The 27,116-nt window shown below is 45.0% G+C and overlaps 1 protein-coding gene and 1 long non-coding RNA gene across 2 annotated transcripts in view; one reads left to right on the plus strand and one right to left on the minus strand.

The window, feature by feature from the left end:
* Positions 1 to 27,116, plus strand: part of LOC112984390 (uncharacterized) — a 591,798-nt gene that overhangs the window by 14,537 nt on the left and 550,145 nt on the right. The gene's annotated exons all lie outside the window — the stretch shown is intronic.
* Positions 19,115 to 27,116, minus strand: part of MMP2 (matrix metallopeptidase 2) — a 35,857-nt gene continuing 27,855 nt past the window's right edge. Inside the window, exons 10-13 of the mRNA XM_026102067.2 lie at positions 26,940 to 27,076; positions 24,912 to 25,071; positions 21,411 to 21,520; positions 19,115 to 20,118 (exon numbers count right to left, since the gene is read on the minus strand). Of these exons, the coding sequence (XP_025957852.1) occupies positions 20,015 to 20,118; positions 21,411 to 21,520; positions 24,912 to 25,071; positions 26,940 to 27,076 (511 nt within the window). The 3' untranslated portion in view covers positions 19,115 to 20,014. The remainder of the gene's footprint in view (positions 20,119 to 21,410; positions 21,521 to 24,911; positions 25,072 to 26,939; positions 27,077 to 27,116) is intronic.

Raw genomic sequence — 27,116 nt, forward strand, 5'->3', positions numbered from 1 at the left:
TCCAAAGTCTCTAGCAAAGCACTGAGGCATTTGCTCAAGGCATTAGTACTGTGTCCAACTGAGTTGAAGTGCCACAAATGATGTGACTTCCAATTTATCTTTGAAATAGTAAGAAAAATGCATGACTCTTGAGGCTCTTTCTACAGTCTGAATGGCCTCATAGGGCTGTCTCGCATGGCTGAGACACAAACACCTTGATATTGTCTTTCAACGACTTTTAGCCGTCTTTGGTTGCAGAGCTTCCGAGCCTTGCCCGCCCCCCTGCCCGGGCTCTCCTTGCCACAGGCCCGTGGTAGCCAGGAGCTGTTAGAGGGCAGGGCCACGCTCACCTTATTTCTTCCGCTGTTATCGTGCCGGCCCTGTGCCGACCTTCGCCGTTCACCTCCGTCACCCTCCTCGCTGCTGGTTCCCGCAGGGTCCAAGCTGCCCCGGAGCTTCGCACCAGTTCTGCTGCGCTGCTTCTGGCGAGCGTGGCACCGGCGGGAGAGGGGCTGCCCGGCACACGAACCGCGCTTGAGACGGGGGCAGGAGGAACCCTCATCTCCCTCCCTCTGTGTACGGGGAAATGGGAGTCTCTCCCTTTCCTTTCCTAACCGCCAGGCAAGGTCTATGGCCGCTTTGCTCTGTTTTCTCAGCTCCAGAGCCGAAGGGGTTTGAGGACTGTCTTGCCACAGCCAGTAGTTGCTAGGCTAGGAGCTCCGCTTCACACAAGCCCCTTCAGGGAGGTTCGCTCAGCACGGTCAGGCATTTGGGCTATTTTAGCTAAGACCAAAATTATATAACAAAAACATGTGACTGTATGTTGGTTTACCATCAGCTCTCCTCCAGACAGCAGCAGTCCTGTGTGCTGCATTAACGTCTCGCAACCTCTTTGGCAGATGTAGCCACAGTTCTGCTATGCGTCCAAGGGTATGAAGGTCTTAATAGGGCAAATTCAATTGTCGCTATGGTGTGCCTCACTATAACGTATAACTCATGTGCATCCAGTTAAGGAGAACAAACCCTTCTTACCACAAACTGTGTGCCCTGCAGGACTCCATCCATACGTCCGAGCATTACTCAAGGGTCATGTTTTGTCATAGTATTTAAGGCTGTAAGTATCCTGCAGCAGTAGGAGAGCCAGTATGCTGATGGCCCAAGTCTTTATATACTTGCAAGAAATCAAGAGGAATTGAGAGGGAAAAAGCAACAGCGAGTGAACTGTTTCCCACCAGCTTGCTAAATGTGACTCAGCTTGAGGTATCTGAGGAAAGTAAAATATTGTAACTATAATTAAGGGGACAAGACGGGCAATAAACATTTTCTGCCCAGCAACTGTAGGAAGAACTCCTCCAACTTCAGTGAATTTTGTTGAAGTGCATAGACTCCTTATGGCGGGTACGATAAGAAAGTCATGACAAACTTGTTTGAGCAGTAGAAAGATGAAGATTCAGCAGCGTCCCTGACTAAACAAAACCAGGTGGAAGCCCTAGGACACAGTGCAGCTTGTGTCAAAGTGTGAACTCCATTTTATCCTGTGTGTTGGTACAAGTCTGGGTGTGACCAACAACAGTCTATTCTGCAGCATTACAGATAGCTGCCTTGCCCTCTTAAGGTGCTGGATACCCTTTTAAGTGCTAACACCTTTGTTAAGAGAGGTGTGGCTGCAGTGTTGTAGGGATAGCAGTACAGTTCAGGTGCGTGGGCTCAGCTGATGCTATGGTAATCTGCCCTGGAGGACATGAATGCTGCAGATACATTGCTAATGGTGATAAGGCTGGGTAATTTAAAGCAGGCTCAGGTGTCTCTGTACTATTTGGTAGTCAGTGAAGACCATGCTAGCATCTCTTCTACGCAGGTACTCACAAATAAGGCTGGTATGGTGTAGGGAGGGGGCTAGCATTTTGCAGTGAAGCACATAACAGACTGTTAACTTTGGAGGGCAGGTTATAAGAAGTATTTTTTTAGAGGAAAAGAACAGGAAGGGTGGAAACAGTGGCAATCTTGCAAGAGAAAAGGAGTGAAGATGAGGGAAAAGGCTTGATAGAGCTTGGTGGTTTTCAAGGAGCTGTTGCTATTTAGGCATCAAGAATAAATATTCTGCTTTTTTGCCAACTGTAGCCAAAGTAGGTGGCATGCAAAAAGGCAAGGGAAGCTCTGAGGAGGAGCACGCAGGCGACAAGGAAATTTCAGATACCAATTATTGGTGCTTTGCACAAGCGTTGAAGCTCCTCATTTCAAAGCAGTTTTGAGCCTGGAAGCGTGCTTTGGGGCTATAGATACTGCCTTGGCTCTGCCCAGCTGGCTTGGACAACGTTTTGGACCCTGAGAGGCAGGTACGACAGGCTGGTATTGGGCCTCAAATAGTAAAACAGTAACTTCTGCCTCTTTTTCTCCAGTAGAATCAGATCACAAATGCAGATGTTAATGAAGGATTATGGAGCCATGGCTCAGTTGTCATTAAGCGAAAGGATGATGAGTTACTGAGGCTTGTGAGCGTGTTTATCCCAGCAGCAGAGGGGCTGGGGCAGGCTGCTACCATTCCACCTTGCTGTGCTGGGTAAATGGGAGCAGCTCTCTCTGCTGCTTTTCTGGTCTGTAGTAGCATGCAGTTATTTTGGAGGAGGGGTTGAAAGGCATAATCAATTGTAAAATGCACTGAGACAGAAAGTGCTATCTCAGTGCAAAGTGTTTCTGTCTGCTGCTGCACACCCAAAGGATTTAATTTTGAGGTGGAGACACATTTCTTAATTCCTGTGATTTGACTGAAACGATTGGAAATAATAAAGCCTTGGGTCAGTGGTGTTGGGACCTTGCTCTTATTGAGGCCAATGGCAAACCTGTCACTGATTTCAGTGGAAGAGGATTGGGCCATTTTGTCAGGAAGCGTTAGGTAAATACCAAAGCTTTCAAAACTAGGAGTCTGGGATTTTTGAAAGGCTAAATTATGCAGTGCCAGGCCCTACCCAAGTAGTCAGTTGGTGCAGTATAGCTCAATATGTCAATTAATTTACTTAGTGATTCCTTAAGTGACAATTTTAAGGAAACCACTGGTTTCACTGTTGTCTGCAAACGAAGCATCCAGAGTGGAGAACCTCTGAATAGCCTCGGGATTTTGGCAGAAAGTGAACCGAAGGTACAGGAAGGTAACTAGAAAGGGTGCGTGTGATCCATTTAAATGGATCGTATGGTTTGTGAGAGACGTTACAGATGGGTATGGTGCACCACCGCTGTGGAAATGGGAAAGTTAAGGTAGATAGGGAGAAACCAAAGGGGGGACGATGACGATGACTTGATGAGGTATACCCCAGGATAAGTGTAGTTTAATGTGCATTGATGTTCGGGAGATGTCTCTGACAATTATGGAGTCAAGCAAGAAGCATGGCTTCTGCTCTGAGGAATGTCAGAGTATATAGATCTGCTAACAATTGGTATATCAAAGCAGCCACCAAATGGGCTAGAGAGGCAGAGCAACAAATCATTTCCAGACACAGCCATTATCTGGGTTTGCAAGTAATGCTAGAGTTAATCTCAGTGTTGCTACAACAGAGAATATTAATATATATTTTTAAAATAAAATCTGACTTTAATTTGGGCATGGGGGCTTAGAACTCCTTGGAACTGGTCTTGGAAAGCCATGTTCCAGCTATGCCAGCTGGAGTTTTTAGACATAAAAATGACAGGCAGAAATCTGGAAAGTTTTCTAAACTACATGTACTGTCTTGTTAAATCATGCTGCAGTGTTTCAGCTGACCATTCGAGGCACATAGAATAAGCTGAACTAACAGACAGGTGCACAGGTGACTTTCTTATTAAAAATCAGAGTGCCCCTCATTCATTTCTGATGTTTTTATGAAGGATTTGTGCTTCCAGATGATTTTATGCCTTTGGATTCATCTCTTATTTTGGAAAGGGAGATCTCTTAATAACCCTTAGTGTGAACCTTCCCTTCCCCAGCAATTCGTGCTGCTCTGGTGAAAGTGGTGTTCCTCTGCAAAAGCTCATAACATGCTATATGAAATGTCAAGAATGATTAAGCAAAACAAAGAGCCTCTCGAAGAAAATGTGCTGCCATCAATATCTGAAATCTGCTGAACTGCTGCTTTATTATACTTAAATTTCAATAAATACTTTTCCTAAGAGTTTGTGTTTCAGTAGGCAGGGAAACATGTGTTCTGTGTAAATAGCAGTGTTTGTCTTTTCTTTAAAAATGTATTCTTGCCACAGTAGTAAATCGTACAAGCAGACTAAAACACAGTTTAGGCCATGAGATATGGAATAAAATCTGCGCAACTGCTATCTGTGCTTGTTGGATTGCCATTCACGTCAGTAGAGCAAAAATGCCAGGGAGAACTGATCTTCCCAATGTTTTTACGTACCCTCAAGTTTTGAAAATAAGAGAGAAGAGGAAGCCAAAACCTTCAAAAGGGCACTAATAGGCTCATTTTGCCTTCTTTGTTTTATGTCTTGCTCCAGATTTTATAGCGGCACTCTTAGCAGATAGGAATGTCACAAGATTTATTTCTGAGTGCTTATCGCACCTTAGTAGAAAGCATGTAAGTTTTTCCATAAGAATGCTTTCTATTCACCTTTTCCTTGATAGCATTTTTATCCACTTAATTTACCCCGAAGTATCACTTAGAACACTTCTCGGGGGCTGGTAAGGGTTAGCGTAACCATTAATGCATTAAAGTTGGAGACCGGAGGTGTTAATGCTCTGCTGCCAGCTGTGTTTCAGTACTGGCTATCTTGGGTGTCAAAGGATTTCCTTTCCTAAATGCAAGGCCAGCGTTGTCCTTGTCTGAAATCGCCCGCAGTTACTCTCCCAGTCGTTACTTCTAGTTTCACAGGAAATCAGACTTGTAGCTTTGGATCTTTGAAAATACATGTGCAGCTGTTTTGCAAATGTTTGCAAATATACTTGCTTAACCCTTTTCATTTACACCTGTGGAGGACCGATTTAGGAGCTGAGTGAGTGGATTTTTGTTTAGGGAAGAGAGCAAAGGATAGAAGGTAAAAAGGGTATAGTATAACAGGATGAATTTATGAGGATGTAAAGAGCTCTAAGTATGCTTGGATAGCCTAAAATGGAGAGGATCTTCTGGGGGAAAAGGAGACTCCTTTGTCATATTGTTTATCACAAAGTTTGTAGCTGAGTTTAAATGCTTGGGGGGGGGGGGGAAATAACTCTGCTGAAGGAACTTGGAGATGAAAGGCCAAGAATTTTAACTTTTTTTTATATGGGTAACTTTTGAATTTGTGATCTGGGATAATCCCAAGAGCTACACGTGTTCATTCTTGTTCATGCACAGTCATGCAACAGTGTTCTAGTTTGTTGTGCTTCATTAAAGAGAAGAAGCCATGTGAAGGACTGCTGATGTCCTGTGGCACAGAGGACAGATAAAATGCCCCCGAGCAGATCCATGGTACAGCAATGGTGGAAATCTTACTGAAATAGAGAAAAAGCTAATTGCAATTTTGGGCCATGCAGTTGTACACCGGATTGTCTGTCTTACCCATTTGGGAATGAACTGCCGTGTGGAATAAGCCAGAGAGCATAGCTGCAGAGGCTGGTGTTCCTATCACATATTCTGGAGAGAAGTCCAATAAATAACTAGTTTCTGTCAATAGCTGGGAGCGTTGGGTACGCTGACCTTGTCCTTCTGAGAAGGAGGCTGTATTCTGCTGTGCCTGTTCATGTTGTGCAGAGGCAGAGCATGGCCCCAGTTAGGCTGTCCGGTGCTGCTGGGTCCAAGAGCCGCCGGCTTTGGGGCTCTTCAGATTTATGGTAGTTTGCTACCAGCTACTTCAAATTGCACCACAATTAGATATCTCCATAGTTATGAGCTCTCTGCCACACGAGCCATTGATGGGGAGGGATTAACACCGATGCCGGTGGTTCCCTTTCAGTCCTTCAGGGAACGTGGTGTTCTGGATCCTGTGCCTGTTCCTCGGCAGCACCGGGCGTTTCGCTCTGTGCCTCCAGTTCTTCAGCTCCGCAAGCTCCCCTGCTCCCAGAAGTGCCCCGTGGATTAATTAGCTCATGTTTATAATGTGCCTTGAAGTAGAAAGTGTTGTTGTTACTACTTAAAGCTCTTAAACTACTTCTCGGTATAGAACTGCAAGACTAATAGGTTTTAATTACAAGAAATATGCTTTCTGGGAAACACAATCCCATTGTCGGAATTCCAGTGAGGTTTTCTGTGCGGTTTCCTATTGCTGTCCAGTTGACTGTTAAGATCATGTGATTTTTTTAGAATGGATATTGCCTAATGTTAAAATATTTAGATTTATTTTGATTTTATTTTTAATTGCGTGGAGAGCTGCTTTGATTGACAATATTTAGACTGAGAAAACCCTGTAACTGTATTTGTGCTCAGCTCTTCAGGAAATTGCTTGTCTGTTTTTGTTACTTAGCTATAATGCACTTAATGAAAACAGCTTTTTAGAGCAAATCCAGTGTAGGAGACTTTGGAAAGAAAATGGTACTGACTTCCAAAATAATAAGAAAAAAAGTGTAAATCAGTTTGTACGTGAGCCATGTTGTTTTGTAGTTCCTTCTGATTCATTGCAGCAGGAGCCTAGGAAGAGTTACAGTAGGCTTTGCTGTGGACGGACGATGTAAGTGATAAATAAAATGAACAGGGATTAATATGGAATATATGACAATCCCTCTGTTTTGAAGTTACTTATTGCACTGCCAGTCAATCACATGCGATATTGCAAGCTACTGAAAGCAAGAGCTTCGTTTGCTGCTTCCTCTCTTGAGGAATCGTTTCCTTGAGTTTGAGCCTCCCTGAAGGTTTATAGGGCCAGGCCTCAGACATGTCTTTGCCTGCAGAGGTGGGTATAGCAATATGGTGGAAGTACTTTTTTTCCCCTTCTACATATCAATGGTTGTATTTAATTCATTCTAATTTAACTTGAGTAACAGGTAATGTAAGGTGATAAGCAGAGCGGTGTGGTGTGCTACCACACACAAAGCTATAGGGATAACACACCAAAACACAACTGCGTCTGGGGTCTGAGAGCACAAATCAGCTGCTAGATCTCAGAGGGCAGGAAAAGGGGAGGAGAAACATCGTAGTGTGGAAGGTGTCAGGGAAACGCTCCCCCTTGTAAGAGAAGGGATCCTCGCGTGCATGCTTGCAGGGTCCCTGTTTGAAGAAGCTACTTTAGAATTTCTGACAGTTGGTAATCTCTGGGAGGAGGGTTCATTTTTCCTGCAAAGCTGAAAAAGTGAAGTTAACCTTGCTGAACCCTTTGGTTCTAGAAAGCTCAAGTAGTTCTAGCCTCTGCTTAGGGCATGAGTGTAAGCCTGAGTTAATGAATATTATAAAACAAAGTTGCTATCAACCAGCTACAGTGAAGCGCATTTTAGGAAACACATCTGCAGTCAATAATCCTGACGGGTAAATAGCATTATGGACAAATTCATTGAAAGCAAATTCCATACTGGATATGAAGTTCTTGTGCACATGTATAAACAGCGTAATTCTTATGCTCTTGAGGCCTGATACAGGGCTTTGGATCAACGCTCAGCTACCGGGGTTTGTGTGTTTGCACATAGTTCGTAAGCAGCAGCATGACTGGGAACCCGGGCATGTCTCTGTGGTCTCCTCAGATCCTTCGCACTGGATGAAAAATAAGCTGCCATTCATGGCACTGGGGAAACACAACTACTTAAAAAGACAATCATGGGATATGGTAAATTCTGTGTTGCTTATAGCCTTTAAATCAAGGGTGGATGCCTGTCTAAAAGTGACTGGGATAGATGTAATAACTGGTGGCTGAAATTTGAGGGGAAAGTCAAGGAGGTTAGGCTAAATTATCACAATGTTTCTTCAGGACTAAAAGGTGTCCAAACAATACTAAGCATATGCACAATCAGGCCTTTGTATGCGACATTTATGTTCAAAAGTGTATCTGCTGCTCAGGTATCAGCACTCTGATGGGTGTCCTTCACTTAACCCTCCCTTTCCCGAAGTCTGCATGAAGGCTAGGTTGTTCTGAAGTGCCGTGGCGAATGAAAGGAAGAGAACAGCCTGCCCTCATCCCTAGCTCAAGGCTGCTGTGTTTGCTTCTAGGGCAGTAGATTTGCCTTAATAAACAGGAGAATCTTGCTTTTTGATAAATTGAAGTATGTTTGGGAATAGCAGACTGTGATATAGACTGTTCATGTTAATAGAATGGGCCCATCCCACCAGGGAAACAGAGGGGTCTTGCTGGTGTAGATTAGGTCTTGATGGATATTAGACAGTAGGGGAGACTAGACTAATCTATATAAATTTGAAATATTTACTGGTATTTTTCAGCTCCAGATAGTGAAATGCTGGAGAGGTGCAGTTAAATTTCTGTTTATTGACAAGCATCTGCTGCAGTAAGGAGCTTGCCAGGAGCATGGTCTATGTTTGGACTTGATTTTATATTCTGATAACTCTCCATAGCTGTGGGAAACATGCCCTAGTAGTGCAATGGAAATCGGTAGTTCTGTCTAGAGTAACAGTTTATCTGCTGCTCTGTCTACAGCAACTCCTCTTCTGGCTGTTTGTCCCAAAGTCTGTGTGCTCCATCACTTCCCTTGCTCTTTTTCTGTGATCCTCCTCACTTATGGCCTCTATACCTTCCGGTTAATCTGGTGAAGTAGTTGGCCTGTAGCTCTGTACTTTCACTGTTAAGCCAAGCCTGGACGAGCAGTTGCTTTCTTCACTCTTCATTCTCCAGTGACGCGCGCAGTGGTGAGAACGTGCAGCAGTCATCACTCCCAGTTAGCAGGAGTCCTCGCTGCCTCTTTCCCAAGTGCAGAGCAATATTCCTGACAAAATTTTCACTGTGATGCCGTAGTTGCGCAACACCTTTTATGCATAGTAGCATGGCCTAATTGCCCATTCTCTGGGCTGAGGAGCTGCTGTGGCAGTCCCACTCCAAAGTCTCTAAAAGTGACTTTGGGAAGAGAGGTCTAGAATGAAATAAATGCTCTTTCATGTGTTGAGTAATGCTAGAGATCTGCGGTAAGGTGACCAGCTAACATTACATTCAGGTAGTGTGAGCTTAGAAACCAAAGACTTTAACAATATGCACGCCTGGAGAAAATTACAGATAACGGCTTAGAGAATAAATAGTGCACGGCTTCGATACTGCTGAGGCGTGGGCCGGACCTCTGGGCTCCTGGCAGCACGCTGGGTGGCTATAAAGACCATCTTTGCTCTCGAGGCTGGCAGGAGCTGTGGTGGAGGACTTACCTCCCACCACGAGGAAATGCCTCCAACTGCTCGCAGTTGCTCTCCACCCTCTTCTGGCTGCAGCGCCCAGCGGCTTTGGATGCCTTTCCTCCCTTGGCGTGGAAGGGTGGTCACTGAAACGCAGAGCCTGAGGAGGCAGGGACAAACGCCAGGATAAAGCTTCCCCTGAAGAGGTCCAGAGTATACGTAGTAGCTATATAGGAGAGTCATGAAAGAGAGCACGTCAGGGCTCCCTCTCTGGAAAGAAATATCTGTGTTAATGCATTTTCACACTTATTCCCAACAAAATACGCTTTCCTTTTGATGTTTCAAATACCCACTGTCTTTCTGAATAGCTTGGTATTACTCCAAAGTAACTGACAGAGCAAAATCCTGCGAGCCTCCTGCTTGGCAGCCTCCTGTTCTGCACTGAGGTCTCGGAGGGATACAGCTCTTTTCTGTGCTGCCTTTGGCACACAGGATTGTTCTGGGGATGTGATTTTGCTGTGGGGGAGGCGTGCGTTTGGGTTTGGGGAAGGCTCTTTTGATTAGCTCGCCCTGAACCAGCTCCCTACATTGGCTGTTGCAGTGATTTGTTTTGGCCTGCAAGTGGCATTGTTTGTCCGGTTACTGGACTCGATAGTCTAGTTTATCCAAAAACCTTCATAAAATAAAATATTTCAGAATTGCTCCTTCTTGCCAAATGTTTGTGTGTGACAGCCTGTTTGCTGACGCTGGAAGTAAAATGGAGCTAGAAGCAATGCTGTATCAACTGCCGTAATTCTCGCCCAGCTCTCGCTAACCCTATCGGTTATTGCAGACCCCCTTCTCTCCACAGCAAAAGCTTTTCTCCCCTTCAGCTTCACGAGCACTTCTGTTTTACTTCCTGGCTTCTCAAATGCTCTTCTGACTAAGCTGGGTACCTTGAGATTGGTCAGATGCAGCCTGTTTCCAAGCTTAGGAGAAAATAGGGCTGTATAAGTCCCATCACCTCTGGTTATCATTATTTCCACTGTAACTTCTGCAGAGGTTCCTGTGCCATGTGGTGTCCACACTAGCTCGATTCATGCCACAGTTGTTCGGGACGTACTCTGTTATTTCAGTATGATTCTTAGGAAAGTTAGCATTGGAGAGCAACAGAGCTACATTTTCCATCAGAATACAGGTATTAAAACAGTGTGTTTGTTTCTGGGAGCTACATCTCCTCATGGCACAGTTAATTTTAGCCATGTATCTTCTCAGAGAAATTTGAGTAGAAATTCTGAATAATTTGCTAATCATGGCCAGTGTACATAGCATTCCAGATGTACTCCAAAACAACTGTACATTTCTCATCTGTCCACCTTGGGTGACTTTTTCACCCTCATTTTCACTTTTGAGAAACTAAAATGTATTCTCAAGAAGAGTGTGAAAGCTCAGAAGGGCCCCTTTTCTCACGACATTTTGCTCGGGAAACGTGGGGAGGAGGTCCCCTCTGGGGCTGGGCTGTGCAGGGGATGGATATGGGGCTGCGAGCCTGCAGTCTTTACTGCCTCCCTGAGACACCTCTGTGCTTACAGAGCAAAGTATTGAGTTAGCATTCATAATATGCTTAAAGAGAAGGTATGAATCATTATCTTTAATTTTTTGAGTAGAGAAACTAGAGCCAGTTCAACACATGGGAAAAAAAGCTGAAGGTAATTTCAAAAATGAGCACGTAAATGGGTGCTGTAACATGCGTGTCCCAAAGCTCTTCAGACTCCACAGAGCACAGCCTTTGCCAGCTGAGATTGAAATACTAATGAGGAGGAATGAAATATTCCAAAAGGAGATGAGAAAGGTGAATTAATCTTGGTGTTTACTTGTGAGGTTTAAAAGGGTGAAAAAGAATGTGTTGCCTTGACTCTAGACCACTTCACTTCAAAAGAAAAGAAAAATTCCCTGTGAAGGTAGGACTTCAATGCTCGAGTGTAACAACCTTTGAATAGAGACACAGTTTTCTCAGGAGCACTAAAAGTTGCCAGTGTGCCCTAGAAATGCAATGTATTTTAGCAGTATTTATTATGATGTTAGTTTTAACTTTCAGAGACTACATCCAGTTTTACATGGCTAGTATTTACAGAGCAAAACTTTTCAAAGACTAGAATTATTTAATAAGACATACTTTCATTTTCCACACACAGAGTCCCTGTGAGGTTGCAGATTCCACAAAACCTTTAATTTTAGGAATATTCTTGCCTGTGTTGCAGGAACCTTTCACAGCCCTGAATCCAGTTGTGGGTTTTTTCCCCCCTAATTGAATCCAGGCTTCACTGCTGGAGACACATATTCTGTCAATTAGTGCAAATAAATTCTCAGAAGTCATTTAGTGGGTGCAAACAGTCTAGCTGGCACTGTTGGTAGCGCTGTGTCTTCAATGTATTCAGTGCAAATAGCTGAGAGCACTGGCGAAGGCCGTGGCTGGAAAAAGGCAGTCTTGCCACAGAGCAAGACCACCGAGGGATGTCACGTTTGCCAGGCAAGATTCCTGCTTTGTCTGGACGAAAGTTTGCAGTTTTGCCCTGCCTTATGAAAACTGATGGAGTGCCTTTGCACAGTTTTGTTACTAGCCTTAGCACGCTGAGAGCCCTCACCAGGGTAGAATCCACTGTGGTGTTTATTTCATGGGAGAATAAAGATCTCAGAGTATTATAAGCAATCCATATTTAATAGCTTTCTGGATGTATTGGTGAGTGTGGCTTTCAATAATTTAATGTGAAGAATTGCTAACACAGTGGAAAAATCAATTGCATTTATTGTGCTGAAGGTAATCTGATAAGAATGCCATGTGCGAGTGTCTTTCGGATTGGCTTGGTGTACGAGCGCATGGTTATGTCTATGACTGGAGAGAGATCAGATAAAGGGGTTATGATGAAATGTTCCTATTGCTTTAAATCTGAACTCATTTACTGGCAAAAAAAATCTTATTCTTCTCAGCTAAAATCTGCCTATGTTCCTTAGCCATTATTGGAATCTCCCTAAGGCCGTTGTCTCTGGGCGGGGCGCACCTCTTCAGAGCCAAAACGCCGCACGGGCACTCGGCTCTTCACTGCGCCCTCACCCTTGGAAGTCAGTGGCAGTTCCTGCCTGGAAAAGAACTGCAGAATCGCATCCCAGCTAGGGGTGTGATGCTCTGCAGTTACCAAATCTTTGGAGACTTGTTTGTAACTTTCGTATGACAGCTTTTTAGATTTAGGGTTTAAATTTGCTGAGATTTCTTAATTAAATCCTTGGCTCTCTTCAGAAAAGTGTGGTTGCCACCAAGTCATCTGTGAGGTGGGCTGGGTTCATAGTAGATAAAGTGAAGATCCCTTGCTGAGGACGTGACCCTATTGTGATAAGCATCACTTTACCCTGGAGAGTAAATGTTTTTTAAAAGGGTGTTAAGTAACCTTATTTTGACATCTTTAGTTTAACGCAACCACATCAGTGTGAGTGGTTGTGTATCCAACCTGCCAAAAACAACGTGGCCAGAAGATGCAGGTAGGCCCCTGACGGGCCTTTTAAAAAGTGCTTCACGGGGTTAAGCAGAAGGTGGTCACCTTAGTCTAGTTTAGGCCCGTCTGCAGATTTTGTCTTCTAAATTTTTTAGAAAATATAACCTGAATCCTGATGTACTATTGACTTGCTATGCCTGTAACAGATTTTCTTGATGCTCTAGGTAGAGCAAATGTCTCCAACCTTTGCTGCCTTGCTGTCTTACATACGTATCTCGTTATCCGTGTTTGCCGCGTATTGCATAGGAAGTTTCCACTCCCAGTTGTGAAGTGCTGCTTAATGCAGTAATACAATAATATTTTATACACATGTAATATACATAAATAAGTATAAATATTTATTAGTATAACCAATGATAAAAATAAAGTATCATGTCATGAAAGCTCTTATATGGCCTCTCCAACTGGAATACATATAACCCTTTTTCTGAACTCCTAATTAAAAGTAGAAAAGAACGGTGTGTGTAGCAGATGTATTTAACAGCCAAGGGGGGCTGAGCTTGGCATGGAAAAGCTGTATTTACAGCTTCCTGATTTCACTAGAGAAATACAGGGGCTCAAGGACAGAATCTATCCATTTTACAACTTCTGCCACCTGATATTTCCAGATTTTTCCATTGATAGCACAAAATTTGCATATAAAAATTAAGAGTATATGCGGACAGGCGCATGTGGAAGTGATGTGGTCTTGTTTCGTAAAGTGGATTTGAACTCGATTTGCAGGTGTCAGCCTATCTCCTTCTCCCTGCCACCTTCTCTTTTTAGTGCCAGTGTCTAGCTAGTTGTGTGGGAAACAGCTGAAAGAACAGGAGAGTAGAGAGGGGGATATTTGTGCAGTGAAACCAAAGCAAAATCTGTAAATGCCACAAATGCTTTGCTATATAATGTGTTTCCTCAAAGGACTTGTTTCCTTCTGATTAAAGCACAGCCTGAAAGCTGAAGGTCCGTTATGTGGCTGTCATACCTCTGGATTGCAACCTTAGTCCCTTTAGCTGCAGGATGTTCCTAAATTCAAAACTACTGCATGAGAATGACAAGAACTGAAATTTTACCTGTTTGGGCATTGAACCAAGCCAACATTATACTCACATGATCAGTGATAAAACATAGTACAAGAGGTTGAGGACTGAGACGGTGAGACATAGCGATACATAGCGACCCATCCAAATGTAGGAATGGATCAAGGGCACAAGTCCTACGGAGTGCTACAAAGTAACTGAGGGTTTTAAAAGGACCTAGTGCAAAAACCTCTTTGACTGCATGGTGAACTGCAGAAAAAGGACTTTCAGGGTAGGTCCTCCTACTTCATGCTTCTGAGCTGCTGAACAAGAGAATTATCAGTGGCCTTGGAAAAGGTGGATTTCTAAATGCAAAGCATGAAAATGCAAGATAGGAGAATGTAATGAGCCTTACTGAGTCCTCACATAGTGAGAAAACACTCTATCCTTTTAGAGGAATAGGTTAGGCCATGCATTGACCACAGAGAGAAATCAGACTGAATTTTTCTTCTGCTTGTAAAACTTGCCTCTCAGTAAATTGCTTCAGCTTGGTTTGTCCAATATGAAAGTCGGTGCCTTGTTTCAGCAGCAAGGTCTCCTGCGGTGCGGTTCAGCGTGAGTCAAAGGAAGGGAGTTGAAGAGGGCAGTAGCCAGCCTCGTCTTTTATAGCTGGAACCACAGAAGAAATGATGTCTTCGTGGCACAGCTGACTGTGTGGTGTGACGCTGGATGGGAGAGCTGTGGTTAAATTTCCTAATTTCTTGGCTAGCGGTGATAAGAAATTTCATGCAGTGGAGATGACGGGTCTTCGTCCTTGCCCAGCATCCAAATGCAGGATGCAAAGCTGCTTTCTAGCTTCAGTCCTTCTGGCAACAGTATTATGGCTGTAGTAATGGTGCAGGCAAGACACAATGAAGCTGTGAGGAGTCCAGGATTAAAGCAGTGGTTAGAGAGAGAGAGAGAAAAAAAAAAGCCTGCTTGGATAGCCTAATATTGTGAATTTCTGTCTTCTAGAGGCGGAGGCCACCTCCAAGTAACTCCAGGGACAGGCAGCCAAGCTCCAGGCTAACGCAAATTAAAACAATTATCCTCTTAGAACGTAGAGTTTATTTTGGCAGTGCTGGTGAATCCTGAGCAGCGCAGCGAGTTCGTCACTCGGGAGCCGCTCTGGGGCGTCCCAGCAGAAAGCCCGGGGCAGTAACGCAGCTGAAGGCTTGCGAGCTTTCTGTTCCGTCACCCTCCGGTGCCTTGTGCCGACAGGCCGCAGCAGGGCTAGCGAGGGACATGCGGGACGCTAGTGACGTGTGGCCTCTTATTCCCGTCTTGCTTTTTCGGAGTAGCTTGTTGGTCGCCTGGTAGAGTCTGAACGTGGCTGTGCTGACGTTGGCTGAAGCTCAACTTTAGGAGTACAATAGGAATTTGGGGGGTTGCAAAACCAAGTGGAAGCATGATGCAGAGACTGTGTCAGCAGGCGCTCTGAGTACAGCCTTCCCGGCGCCTGTTAAGCAGCTCTGGGGAAGCTACTTGTCTTTCCAGCAATAAACCCAGTGACCCATTGGTTACCTGGAAATTCTCACCTGTTACCTCTACTTGTGCTGCCAGGGAAGAAACCTGTGCAGACTGCTCGTGGTTTCAGCACCATGTTGTCTTTTGCTGCTCAGGATGTGGCTTATTAGATGGAGAAGGGAGAAGAAACAGGTGCTATGCACTACATGGGTTATTATTTCACATGAATGTTTTAATTGAATGTTAATCAACATTAATGTTAACATTAAATAAGACAGTTTAGCCTAGCCAGGAGCTGTTTGTGTGTGTGCACCTGCAGGCATGTATTTAATACATAATTTTGAAAAGCTGTTGTATATACACCTCTAACACTGACACAAACTGATTTCATAGTGTAAGGCGTTCCAAGGCTAGAGGAGACCCTTGGCTCGCTTAGTCCGGTCCCCCCATAGCCCAGGCCAGGAATTTATTCCCAGTTACATTGTATTAACACCAGCCATGCTGGGTCTGAATGAAAGATATGCTCCAAAAAGGCAGCCAGCGGGGAACTGAAGACATCAAAAAATGGGCAATCTTTTGCTTCCTTTGGTAGCGTGGCACAGGCGTTTATCCCTCTTGCCATAAACAGCGTGCCTAGAAAATGTCTAGAAAATGGTTTCTGTCATAAACATTCTGTCTTACGTCTTCATGAGATGATATAGTTCTGTTATTACGTTAGTTTCTTAACTTTTGTCTCAGTGAAGAAAAGACTGATTGGAGATCTTTTGAGAAAAAGCCCGTGGGATTTGGGCCCGTGTTCCCCCAAGGTGCAGGCTTGCCGCCGCTCTCGGGGGGGCGGGGGAGCTACGCGCGTAGCTTCCCGGGTGGCTGTGCGTGACGTCCGAGCCGTTGGCGTGTAAATATCGGAACTGGACAATTTACCCTAAGACGCCATGTTTGTTCTCACTTCCTTTTCCGAAGGCCGTGCCAGAAGGGGACACGTTGCCGGTAATAAGTAGCCTGTGCCGCTTCGAGAGGCTCCGGTAGGCGGGAGCCTTGGTGTCGCTGTGGAGGCTGCTCCAGTTCTGCCTCTCCCCGCGCCATTTTTCTGATGGAGCCTCTGCGTTGCTGGTGGTGATGGTGGTGTTGTGGGGTTTTGTCCTGGTTTCATGTTTTTATCCTTACTACAGTTCTCTATCTTGAGATACCGTAGTTCTTATTTGCTTTCTACATAACCAGTCGGAGCAGAGTGTTCCCCCTTGTAGAAATAAATCGGTGCACATGCAGAGATCCCCGGGGCCCAAGGCCTGGTCGTCTGCTAGCGGAGTCTCTTCCCAAAGCTGAGGGACGTCCATTCACCCAATCTTTGCTGGGAAGAACATGCACGTCTGTGTTTGTAAGTAGAAATAACTTGTCCAAAATGGGCCCAGAGGAACTACTTTCTTGTGATTTAAAGAACAGCACAGTTGATGTCAATTGCTTAAATTTATGGGAAACTGCTGCTTTGTAAAATGAAGACAGACCAGCAGGCAGCAAATGTATTTTTAACAAAAACAGCTCTGGGAGCAAGAGTGTCTGAGTTTCTATCCATGTTGCCACAAGCCCCTGTGCAGCATGTGGGCAACCCTATCCTGCCACCAAAAGTCCTAAGTGAACCTGACTTTAACTTACCCCCATGGAGGCAGAGCAAGATAAGCAAGGGTTTGGTAGTTTTATGCTGGGATTTATGTGGCTTTGAGGAAAATGTTTAAACTTCAGGCTTTTTTTCCTTCCTCTGTGGAGGAAGATGAAAATGTTGACTGATTTTTGTAAATATTTTAGGGAAGCGTCGTGGGCAGGAAGAGCAGGATGCTCCCAAAGGAGCGAGCCAGGAGCCCGGGGAACGTGCAGGGGTGGTGGCTTCACCAACAGTCCTGCAGTGCCCAAGCAAGGGGATTACGAAGGGGAAGGGAGCCCTACAAAATCACTGAGGAAAGGTATTTCTTGGGTTTTGCCCATAGGGAAAAGGGTGGAATCCCTAACTGCAGAAAACGCAGTGGAGAAATTGTAGTTTCTGCTGCATTACCACGACTAGGTGATGCCAGGGTATCACCAAGGCGGTGGCGCAGGTTGTGTCCACGTTCCTACGGTGAATTTTAAAGGTGGCCACCAGCAAGTGGAATTAGACCTCAAACTTTTTACAGGACAAGTGTTGTGACTTTTGGCATTTACTGGTTGAATTTGAAAGGTTAATGAGAAGGGTCAGTATACCCCTCCAGCCAGTCCGATCTATAACCTAGGAAATGTTACAGTTTATCAGCAGACACAGATGCAGGCACAAATGGCCTGAGATGAGCTTAAGACTGCCAGTGTGAAACTGAACCCAAAGAAGTGTGGGTTGCTGTAAGGAAAGAAAATTCATTTCTGGTTTTCTGACAGCACCATAGCCACTGTGGAATGGATTTACAGTGACAAGACAAAAACAAGAAGCTGTGCACAACTCCTTAAACCCACCAGATGTGCAAAATTTTGTAGAATGATGGTCTTATTATTACAGAAAATATACTGGTAGATTGCCAGGGTTGCAAAACATATACGTAAGTTGGAGAGGAAAAGGAAACTATTTCAGTCATCAGTAGAATGTGATTTAGCAATTTCAGAGCTGAAAAGGCCTCTTGCAAGTGTTCCTCCTGGTATAACCATGATTCAAAACACTTCTTCGTATTAAATACAGATGCTAGAGCATACAGTTTGGGGCAGTATTAACACAAGAACACAGAGCTCTTCAGGGGACAGTTGCTTGAAGATGGTTACTTAAAACAGAGCTTAAATTCTCTAGGGGGAAATCATTGCAACACACGGCAGGAACTCCTGGCTGTCATTAAAGCTACAGAGTATATTCAGCAGAAGTTTAGGAAGATGTTTATAGTCAGGACAGACTGTGCATTCCTGCAATGGCTCACTAGCTTCTGGAGACCTGAGAAGGCTGCCAGGTGTCTGAAAAAACTGCAGTATCAACATATGGCAATTATAACTGCTCTGATCACATGCCTTGTCCCACTGACTCTAGTGCAGGGCTGCTTGGAGGGGCAAGTGCTGGTTGCTGAAGAGAATGAGGATGCTCAGGAGGAGATGTCAATCTCTTCTCTTGGCATAGGTGAAAGTAGTACTCCTTCATTCAGGTAATAATCACCTCTGTAATCCTCATAACTCCCACTTTGGGAAGCTTTTAGTTATCTCTGGATAGTGCGCAGTGGAAAGATTATTTGGCAAATGCAGCCACTTCAGAAGTGGTATCTCTTCAAAATATCTGGTTTAAAAAGCTCTGGTTAGAAGAGGAAAGCACTGAGATTAAACTTGATGTTGTAGAAGATGTAAGAAGAAATCAGCTGATCATTGGTTCAGGTATTAGTTGCTTAATAGCCAGTTTTTCAAAATGATGAACTTAGTGAGGAGGATCTGGATTGTGTGACACCGTCTACAGAGTCTCACAAAGCATTTCTTGTTCATGAAGCTGGGTGAGCTCCTTTGCAGAATGGCATCTCGCCTCATGTGTAGACATAACGTTTTCCCTCTCTGTTTCTCAGAGTTACTAAGAGCCCTGTGGGAGATGTGTGCCTGTGTGTCTATCCTGGCTGTGTGTGTTGTGGGGGGTAGCCTGGTGATAAGGAAGAAAAATGTGGATAACAGAAAAGCATGTACACTGTTCTGCAAAGGCAGTGGGCTTCATGGAAGCTTGTGGGCCATACCATCTGCTTGATATAAATTGGTGCAGTTCCGTTTTTAGAGGTAACAGAAAAATTAACCTAGGTTTCTAAATAAATCCAATATGCAGTTATATACTGGGGTGATATTGTCTTTCCACAGGTATTTCACTGTAACATGCTACTGAATTTCTAAATGCGAATGATTGAAGGAAGCAGGGCCATGAGAAGTGTTGACAGTGTCATTTGATTTTATTTGTCTCGTTGGCACTTCGTGTGTGGGACATTCTTTTCTGCTTTGTTTGAATGAGAAACATTCCATCAGATTGTGAAAAGAACATTTTTCTGTTGCCCAATGCATAAGCAAAAAATCTAACCAAACAAAAACCCAATATTATAAAGAACAGGAAGATAAGACAAGTTAAACAATAATACTTGACTTTTATGTATAACGCATTGACTTCAAAAATCTGAGTCATTCTGTCCATATAAACAAGTTATATAGTAGTAACAAAGTGCATGAAGCAAATTGCTAAATTTAACTAAGGTATTAAAATAAAAAGTACTTTAAAACAATACTTTAATACAGTTTCTTGCCATGATTCCATCATGCATCAACACAAATCAAATCCTGAGGCAACCTGTGCCTTTGACAGTCTTTCTGTATTATTATGTAAATAAATGGAAGTAATGGTCAAACTCACGAGGGGGTGAAGAACATCAAGACAAACCACCTATTTATAACAGAGTTGTATTAAAAAAAAAAAATCAAAGTGCACTGCTGGTACATCTCATTTGAGCCTCTTTGGGATGTGTATAACACAGGGGCCTGATCCAGTCTCCAAAGGTTTCCGTTTAAGCACCAGGGGAGCAAAGAACGATGCGTGTTCTGTTACGAGCGTTACTATGACTAGCACAAAACTGAAAAATTGTACCAGAATATATACGTAAACATCTTTTGTATACTGAGGAGGCAGACACTCTTAAATTATCTGATGTGTACAGTACTGGTACTTAATGTTTTGGTGCCAGTACCAGACTGGTCCAGTAATTAGCATTCAGATCTATTTCTAATTACAGATAAGGCATATAACAAAAGAAGTAAATATTTGGTTATTAATAGCTCATACAGTTCAGCAGCCCAACCAGTCAGAATTTATCTTGCCAATTTTAACGATCTTCAAACTCTTGTCTTCCATTTGTAGATAGTACTGATCTTTGAAAAAGTAGGTGTAGCCTGTGAAGTAAATTAAAAAACATACTCAGGTAACGGACAGCGTAACGCTTAATCAAAACTTCTCTGTGCGTTTGATTTCATTAAGCCTAGCGGACTGGAAGAGGCATTTCCTGAAATGTTGATACAGTTTTTAAAAGGTACATAAGGAGTCCCTTTCTGGAGAACAGAGGTCTCGTTTTAGCTGGAGCCTCTACCATTTTCTAAGCCTGAATTTTCTGGGCAGAAACATTTGCTGATGCAATTGATGTCAAAAACGTAATCGCTGCGGGCTTCCTGACGTCAGCGGTGCTCGCAGACGCTTCTGCGTGCCTGCGCGCAGTGGGAGGGCGCTTAGGAGAAGGTGCCACGGCCTCAGCTGCAGCTGGTAAGGGGGGGAAAAGGAGCAAGTGCCACCTCTTTGTGCCTGTCGGGCAGGAGGTGGTCGCAGTTCTGGCCGTGGTGGGGCAGAATGATGCCGAAACGGTGCTGGGCCGTATCCTGGCTGTTGGGAACCTACAGACCTGTCAGGGGGCTGGGAAGCTTCCGAGTCGTAGGGACCATCCCGCTCACACCGTTTGGTGGCAGAGGAGCCTGTGTATCGGGCTGTGTGTGGCAGGAGCCACTTCTGTGACCGTCTCAAACTACGCTAAAAAGAGAGGCTGGTTTTCCCTGTGCCCAAAGCAGAAAAGCAAACAAAACCCAGATCTTGGCCTCAGTGGCATCTAGACAGCAAAGTGACTCGTCATCTGTTGCTCTCCTCCATATATTTAGCAGCCTAACGTCTGTGTAGCAGGTTTCTAGTCCTGTACAGCACAGCAGCAGAAAGCAGTAGGACACTTTCACAAGACGGTATATAGCCTTATGAAACTAACTTGCTTTTTTTTCCTACAAAAAGTTAACAAGAAGAAAAGGAAAAATGCTACTAAAAGCCATTTCTTGCCTTGTAAATTTTTCCGAAGTGTTTAACGTCAAGGAAGCAAATGATAAAGAAAGGTAGCAAATTTAAATTAAACGAGCTTTGTGAAAGGGATATTGGAATAGCTATTATTATTTGCTTGGACTGAAATATTTGGGAAAGATTGTGTTCCCTAAATGCTTCATTTTAAAAGGATAAATCTGTGGTTAGTAGAATATTTATCAATTGATATTTAATGGGAAAAGAAAGAGACAAAAAAGTTTGAGCCGGCAGTATGCAAAGCTGAATTAGGGTTTGGCTCCTGCTCATTAAGCGGGAGAGACTAGAGTCTCCAGCAGTTGTCTGCTGGGAAGCTTCAGAGGGCTCGTTAGTGACTTGCACCAGCTCGGCAGCTTACCACTGTCGCTGAGGCCCAGGACAGCATCGAGGTTATCTGGAACTCCGTTCCAAGAATCGGCGATGAATTTAGGGGATGCCAGCTCCATTTTCTTCTTCTCTTCATTGTACCTGAAGAAAATTATATCCCAGCATTATGAATCTGTATTTAGTGTTAAGATGTGACATTTTTTTCAAGGAGTCCTCAGCAGATGTGGCTATATAAAACAGTTCAACAGAAAATAAAATAGCAGAGATTGTAATATTCTTTCCATTCTGTTAGTTTCCCAGTTCCTTTAAAACCCTGTGATATTTTGCCTCTCTCACTTCGAGAAACACAATTGCTGCTGAATTGAAAATATGCTTTCTAAGCAAAAACATTTTTCAGAAGTTCAGCCTTAAAATTCGAAACACACAATTCCAGGGAAGGTAACAGGTTTTCAGGCAGGAACCAATATTTGAAGATGTCAGATTTTAATGTGAAATGGCTGTCTTTTTCAGATCTTATTTGACATTTTAGACTTGTAACCGATACAATAGATGGATTACTAGTAAATTACATACTCCTTTTTGTGATGTTTCATTCTCAAACCCTGTTATCTTCACGCAGTCCTGCCTCCCTCCCTCCCTCCCCGGCCGCAGGGAAGCGCTGGCCTGCAGAGGCAGGGCCGGGGTGCGGCTGCGGCCTGCCTTCCCCGCTGTGCGGGCCGGAGCGGGTGCCCCGGAGGGGGCCAGGGGGTCCCGGACCAGTCGCGCAGGGTGCACCAGCCTTCGCCACCGTGCCTGCGGGCCGCGGTGACCGCGAGCGTCGCCTCTTCAGGACAGCTGGCTTTGCGGGGTCTCCGGCAGGCGTCCTGGAGGGGGGCACTCATGTTCTTGCTTTCCCTTCATCCGTATCTGTGCGCGCCTTGCGTCGCCTTTCCCTCACTGCTGTATGCAACTACTTGGGTCGTGTCCAAAGTTACACCGGTGCAAATGAGCACTAAGTTGGTCAAAATCAACTTAGTAAGAAATTTAAAGTAATTATCTATTTTTTTCCTATGGATATTTAAAGAAAATCTAGTACTTTGCAGTGTATCTGTAAAACTTCAGCTGTGGAATTTGAGCCAGCTCCTCTTCTCCCTCACATACCTTCACTTTGTTTAACAGTCCTGCTAGGATGGCACTAAAATAGCTGGGGCCTGGAACGAGGGAGAAGAGAAGGCTTCCAAAATGTCCATTTAAATGAAGTATGTGTGATAACAGCGTGGGAAGGACTATGGCATGTGACTGTCCGGTTCCATGTGGCAGAGCCCTTGGGTAGAATGAAACAGCCACGTACTTAAGGGTTGTGATGTCTGTGTTAAACACGCACGCTTTTTTCCTCAGATATTTGTCAACTGCTTTCTTCTCTAAACAGATAGAAATTGCTTAAAGTTGCTTTGGTTTCTTAACAATAAACTATGCATTCTGCAGTGACTGCAATCGATAAGGCACGCTGATAAAAACACTCCCTGTGATTATTGGAGAGATAAATTGGAGGCCCCAGAGTACAGTTAATCCAAACAGTGGCTGGAGCAGAGGGGGCTGGCAGCTTGCTGGCTCCTGGTCTGTAGGTTTTGATAGGAATCTGAAGTATTGCAAATCACCGTTAAAACTACTTCAAGACATTCAACGAGATCAGCTCTACAGTATGACATTAAAAAAATATGAATAACAATCTTTAGGTTTTAAGTTCTTTATATATATATGTGTGTGTGTGTGTGTGTATATTTAGATAATGGAAAAGAGTGCTGTCCTTAAAGTAGCTGAAAGAAAATTATGATCAATTGGCAATTTGTGAAAGGGTATTTTATTTACTTACAGGAAACCGCTGCCATGAGGATATAAAATAGACGCTCATCCAATTTGATCATAACAGGAAATGACTGTTCATATAAAATGGACTCAATTATATTGATGCCTCCTTGATACTTCATAAAGTGTGTCTCTGCAAAGGGGCTCTAAAAGCTTGGAGAATCTTTTAAATTTCTGTTTGGTGATTCTGATCTTTTTTTTCTTTTTCTCACTCTTTTCCAAATTGTTAGTTAATGAGCGGTTCTACTTTCAGCCTGTCGTTAACGTGTGTGCTCCTGGCCTGAAGCCCTGCTCCTGACAGGGGCTTCTGGAGGCGAACCGGGGCTTGGTGCCTCGCTTCTGGGCCAGCTCGGCCCCCTTCACTGGAGCACCTAAGCATGGGTCTGCATTTTAAGATGATCTTTTGTGCCAAATCGTCCTGCCAGTTATGATCATGCAATTCTCTTATATATGTTTTTTACACTTAGGTGCAATGTGGGATATTTAATCCTACCACCTTGATAGACTTGAGGCATTTTAAAGACCTTCCTTCCTCATCTCTGAGGCAAATATCCTTCCTGTACAGAACATGTTCTGGTAGCAAGTTATCTGCCAGCTCAATTGCAGCACAGTTGTCTTGAAAATTACTCCGAATGTGTGGAATACAAAAGAGAAATGCAGTTCAGTACCTAGCCCTGCCGGAGGGTCCTGGATAGCTGTAGCTAAGTCACAAGATTCCTGAATTCCTGTGGGCCTTTTTCCTTTTCTCTTTTTATAAAACAGGCCTTTGCCTATCTAAAGCATAAAGCTTTTGGTGGAAGTGCTGACTATTGTCCTAACACAGGCAGCGCTCGTGTTGATTAGGGCTTCTGGGCTCCATGGGGATGCACGAGTTGGTTTAATGTGACGTGAGCTTGGCTGCTTGTGTTGCATCGTATTTGATTCTCGTACAGCCTTTCAGACAGCAGCCTTGGCACAGATGCACGCTTGCATGCAGCTGTGAACTTCTTTGCAACAAAACTCAGTATGGACTGGAAACTTGAGAAGGACTGTAGAGACCATGGAAATTAATCAATCTAAGGTTTCCCAAAGTACTAATGGACGCACTTCTTGCGATTTGCTCGGGTCTCCTTGGAGCCTGCTGCACTGGTAACACAGGCACATGGGCGACTGGTGCGTCGGCTGCAGGGAGGAATCCCGGCGCGCGGCGGTGGGCACGGATGCTGGCGTTGGCTTTTGCATGCAGCACCTCAAGCCCCATGGCTTAGCAAAAGGATTTCAAAGGCCGGCTGGTGGGGTTTTGGCTTCCGGTGTGAGGTCATCAGCCCTTTTCTTCAAATGCCCCATCAGCGACTGCGCACTGCCCGCGAGGACCTCTGTCCCCCGGGCACCTGGTGCTGGCGGGGGCAGGAGCGGGGACGTGGGGCTTGGGAGAGGAGTTGTTAATGGCGAGCAGCTCACAGAGAGATGCACGCGCGTCTCCTCTCCCTGGCAAGCCGGTTTCTCAGGTTCGTGCTGTTGTCTGAAGAGCTTTCCTAGCCATGCCGTCGGGCTCAGCAGTCTCGCCCGCTGTCAGCGCTGTGCTGGCAGCCCTCGGTTTGGGCTGCCCGAGGATGCGACCCCCTGCCTGTCCCCCCCCCCGCGTGGGCAGGCGGCCCTAGAGCGAGCTCGGCTAACGGCGCGCCGCCACCACCGCAGCGTAGCTTACTTCCAGTATCGGTCTCCGGCAAAAATGTACGTCCTCTTGTTCCTGCCCCAGTTGAAGGCCGCGTCGACGCGTTGCACGTCGGGGGGGAGGCCCAGGCTGCTGAGCTTCTTTGGGTAGCCCCGGTCCAGGTTGCTTGCCGAGTAGACCCAGTACTCGTTTCCTGCGCGGAGGGAACACAGCTAGGGTTACTAATCGGACATGGAGAAATATCCCTTCTTTTATACTTTGTTGTGGGACTTTTTATCACGCTAGTTGTGTTACTAGGCTTTCTAGCACTTTGCCGTCAGTGAAACCCTGGGTTGGAGTGCAGGTATACTACGATTACAGTACTGGTTTTATTTCCCAGTTGCTGCCTGCCTCTCAGCAGATAGCTTCACCTCTGCGTGCTTTTGCTTCCTCTCCTGCTTCTTGTCCGTCTCATTTATTTTTGTGAACTTTTTGAGACAGAGGCTGTCTTCATCTAATGTACAGCTCCTTGCAAGAAATGTAACAAATAGTATTGGTAATTTTCTATGCGATGGAGATGGTCATAAGCCATGCATGGGCACCTGCAGGTCAAATGCAGAAAGTCCTGCTCAGCCTCTCTATATAGCCATAGTTTTATTCAGGACTATTCTTGACCGGTTACTAGGAAGCTGGTGCTCGGAGTCCCTGCTTCTGTTGGCCTTTGCTGTACAGCGTTTTCTAACGTGCTTCCACACAGGTACTAGTGGGAGAGGTCCACTCTTTACGTGGAGTTGTAATTTGCTTAGTAAACACCCCCCCGGGCTCACAGAAAGCCGGGGGAGGTTCATTCAGGGCAGGACGTTTCTTCGGTTCTGTATCACCGTAACTGTGGGTGCCAGGAGAGCTCCGGGTGCTTCAGCGGCAGCTGGATCTGACAGTGAGCAGAGGGTTTGACCTGGGGAAGGTGTGAAGGGCAGCGTTTGAGCCCTGCGAAGGTCCTGGTTTGAGCATCCAGGAGCAATGCGTGGGTCTCCCTAGTAAGTGTTTTAGGATAGTTGAGCTGCAGGTTACTTTCAACCAGTCTTTGATTGATAATTCTCATTTTTAATTTTTTTTAAAGCAGGTTAGTTATATTTTCCTGGAAAATAGAGGGGGGAGAGAGAGACAGAGAGGGAGAGAGATGCAGATGCATTAGGATTTTATATATATATAGTAAATGAAATATTTAGTGTTTTCACCTGGCAGAAATAAAGGGTTTTTAGAGCTTGTTTTGTTTTATCTTGTAAAGTAAGGAAAATAGCCTTTCAGACATGTGGGATAGATTATTACTACTTTTTTTTCCCCTCCTGTACAGAAAGTGTACAGCAGCAGCAGCCATATGGCATTTACATGGCTGGAGATGTTTAGTCATGTTTTTGGTGTATACTGGAGCCCAGGTTTTGCTGGCTCCGTTTCTCGGCTGCTGCAAAGAGCCTCCCAGCTCCGCCGATCTGGCCGGTAGCGCCGAAGCACATGTGCGCGTGGGGCGGACGGGGAGCTGCCTCCTGGGAGCAGCACCCAGCGAGCCCGGGCGCCCGCTGCAGCCCCTCCTGGGAGCCCCGCGCCGGGTGCTCGCGGCTGGAGCAGCAGCCGGGCTTTGGCGAAAGAGAAGACGTGGAAAGGCACGGGGTAAAAAGACCTCGTCTTCTCAAGCAACATGTGCAGAGAGAATAGCTCAGGGTGAGAGGAGAGCAGAGAAGAACGGCGCTGAATAAGGAAACCGAGCTTCCACTGCTGGTTTGGGGCTGCTTTTTGTTTTAACTAATGAGTCTTGCCTAGTTCTGCTTGTTGCTGAACTTCTCCTTCCAGGTTTTTAAGTACCCTTTGGTGTAATAGAGACTGAGTGCTGTTCAAAGTCTTTCGTATCTAGCCTTTTTTGTAAAATCCCCCGTGGGGGATGTTTGGGATCTGCCACCCGTATCCCCTGGGCCATACGGCTCTCGGGCAGGCACTTCCCCGGCCCAGGCACAGCTTCCAGGAGCTGAGTTTGAACGTAGCATTTATGCACATGACTGTGTACGTTTTAAAGCATCAAACCAATACCTGCAAAAAATATAGCCTTCTCGTCTTGAGGGGCCTCGTAGACGGCATCAATTTTCTCGGGCAGGTCGGGCCAGAAGGTAGCAACCAGCAGAGGACCGGTGGGTTTGCCCCGGGGGTTCACGGTCCTCCAAAAGAATCTGAGCCAAACAGAAAGTTGTACAAGATTTGCAATGAACT

This window comes from Dromaius novaehollandiae, chromosome 13, assembly GCF_036370855.1.
Source record: "Dromaius novaehollandiae isolate bDroNov1 chromosome 13, bDroNov1.hap1, whole genome shotgun sequence".
In the NCBI taxonomy this organism is placed as follows: domain Eukaryota; kingdom Metazoa; phylum Chordata; class Aves; order Casuariiformes; family Dromaiidae; genus Dromaius; species Dromaius novaehollandiae.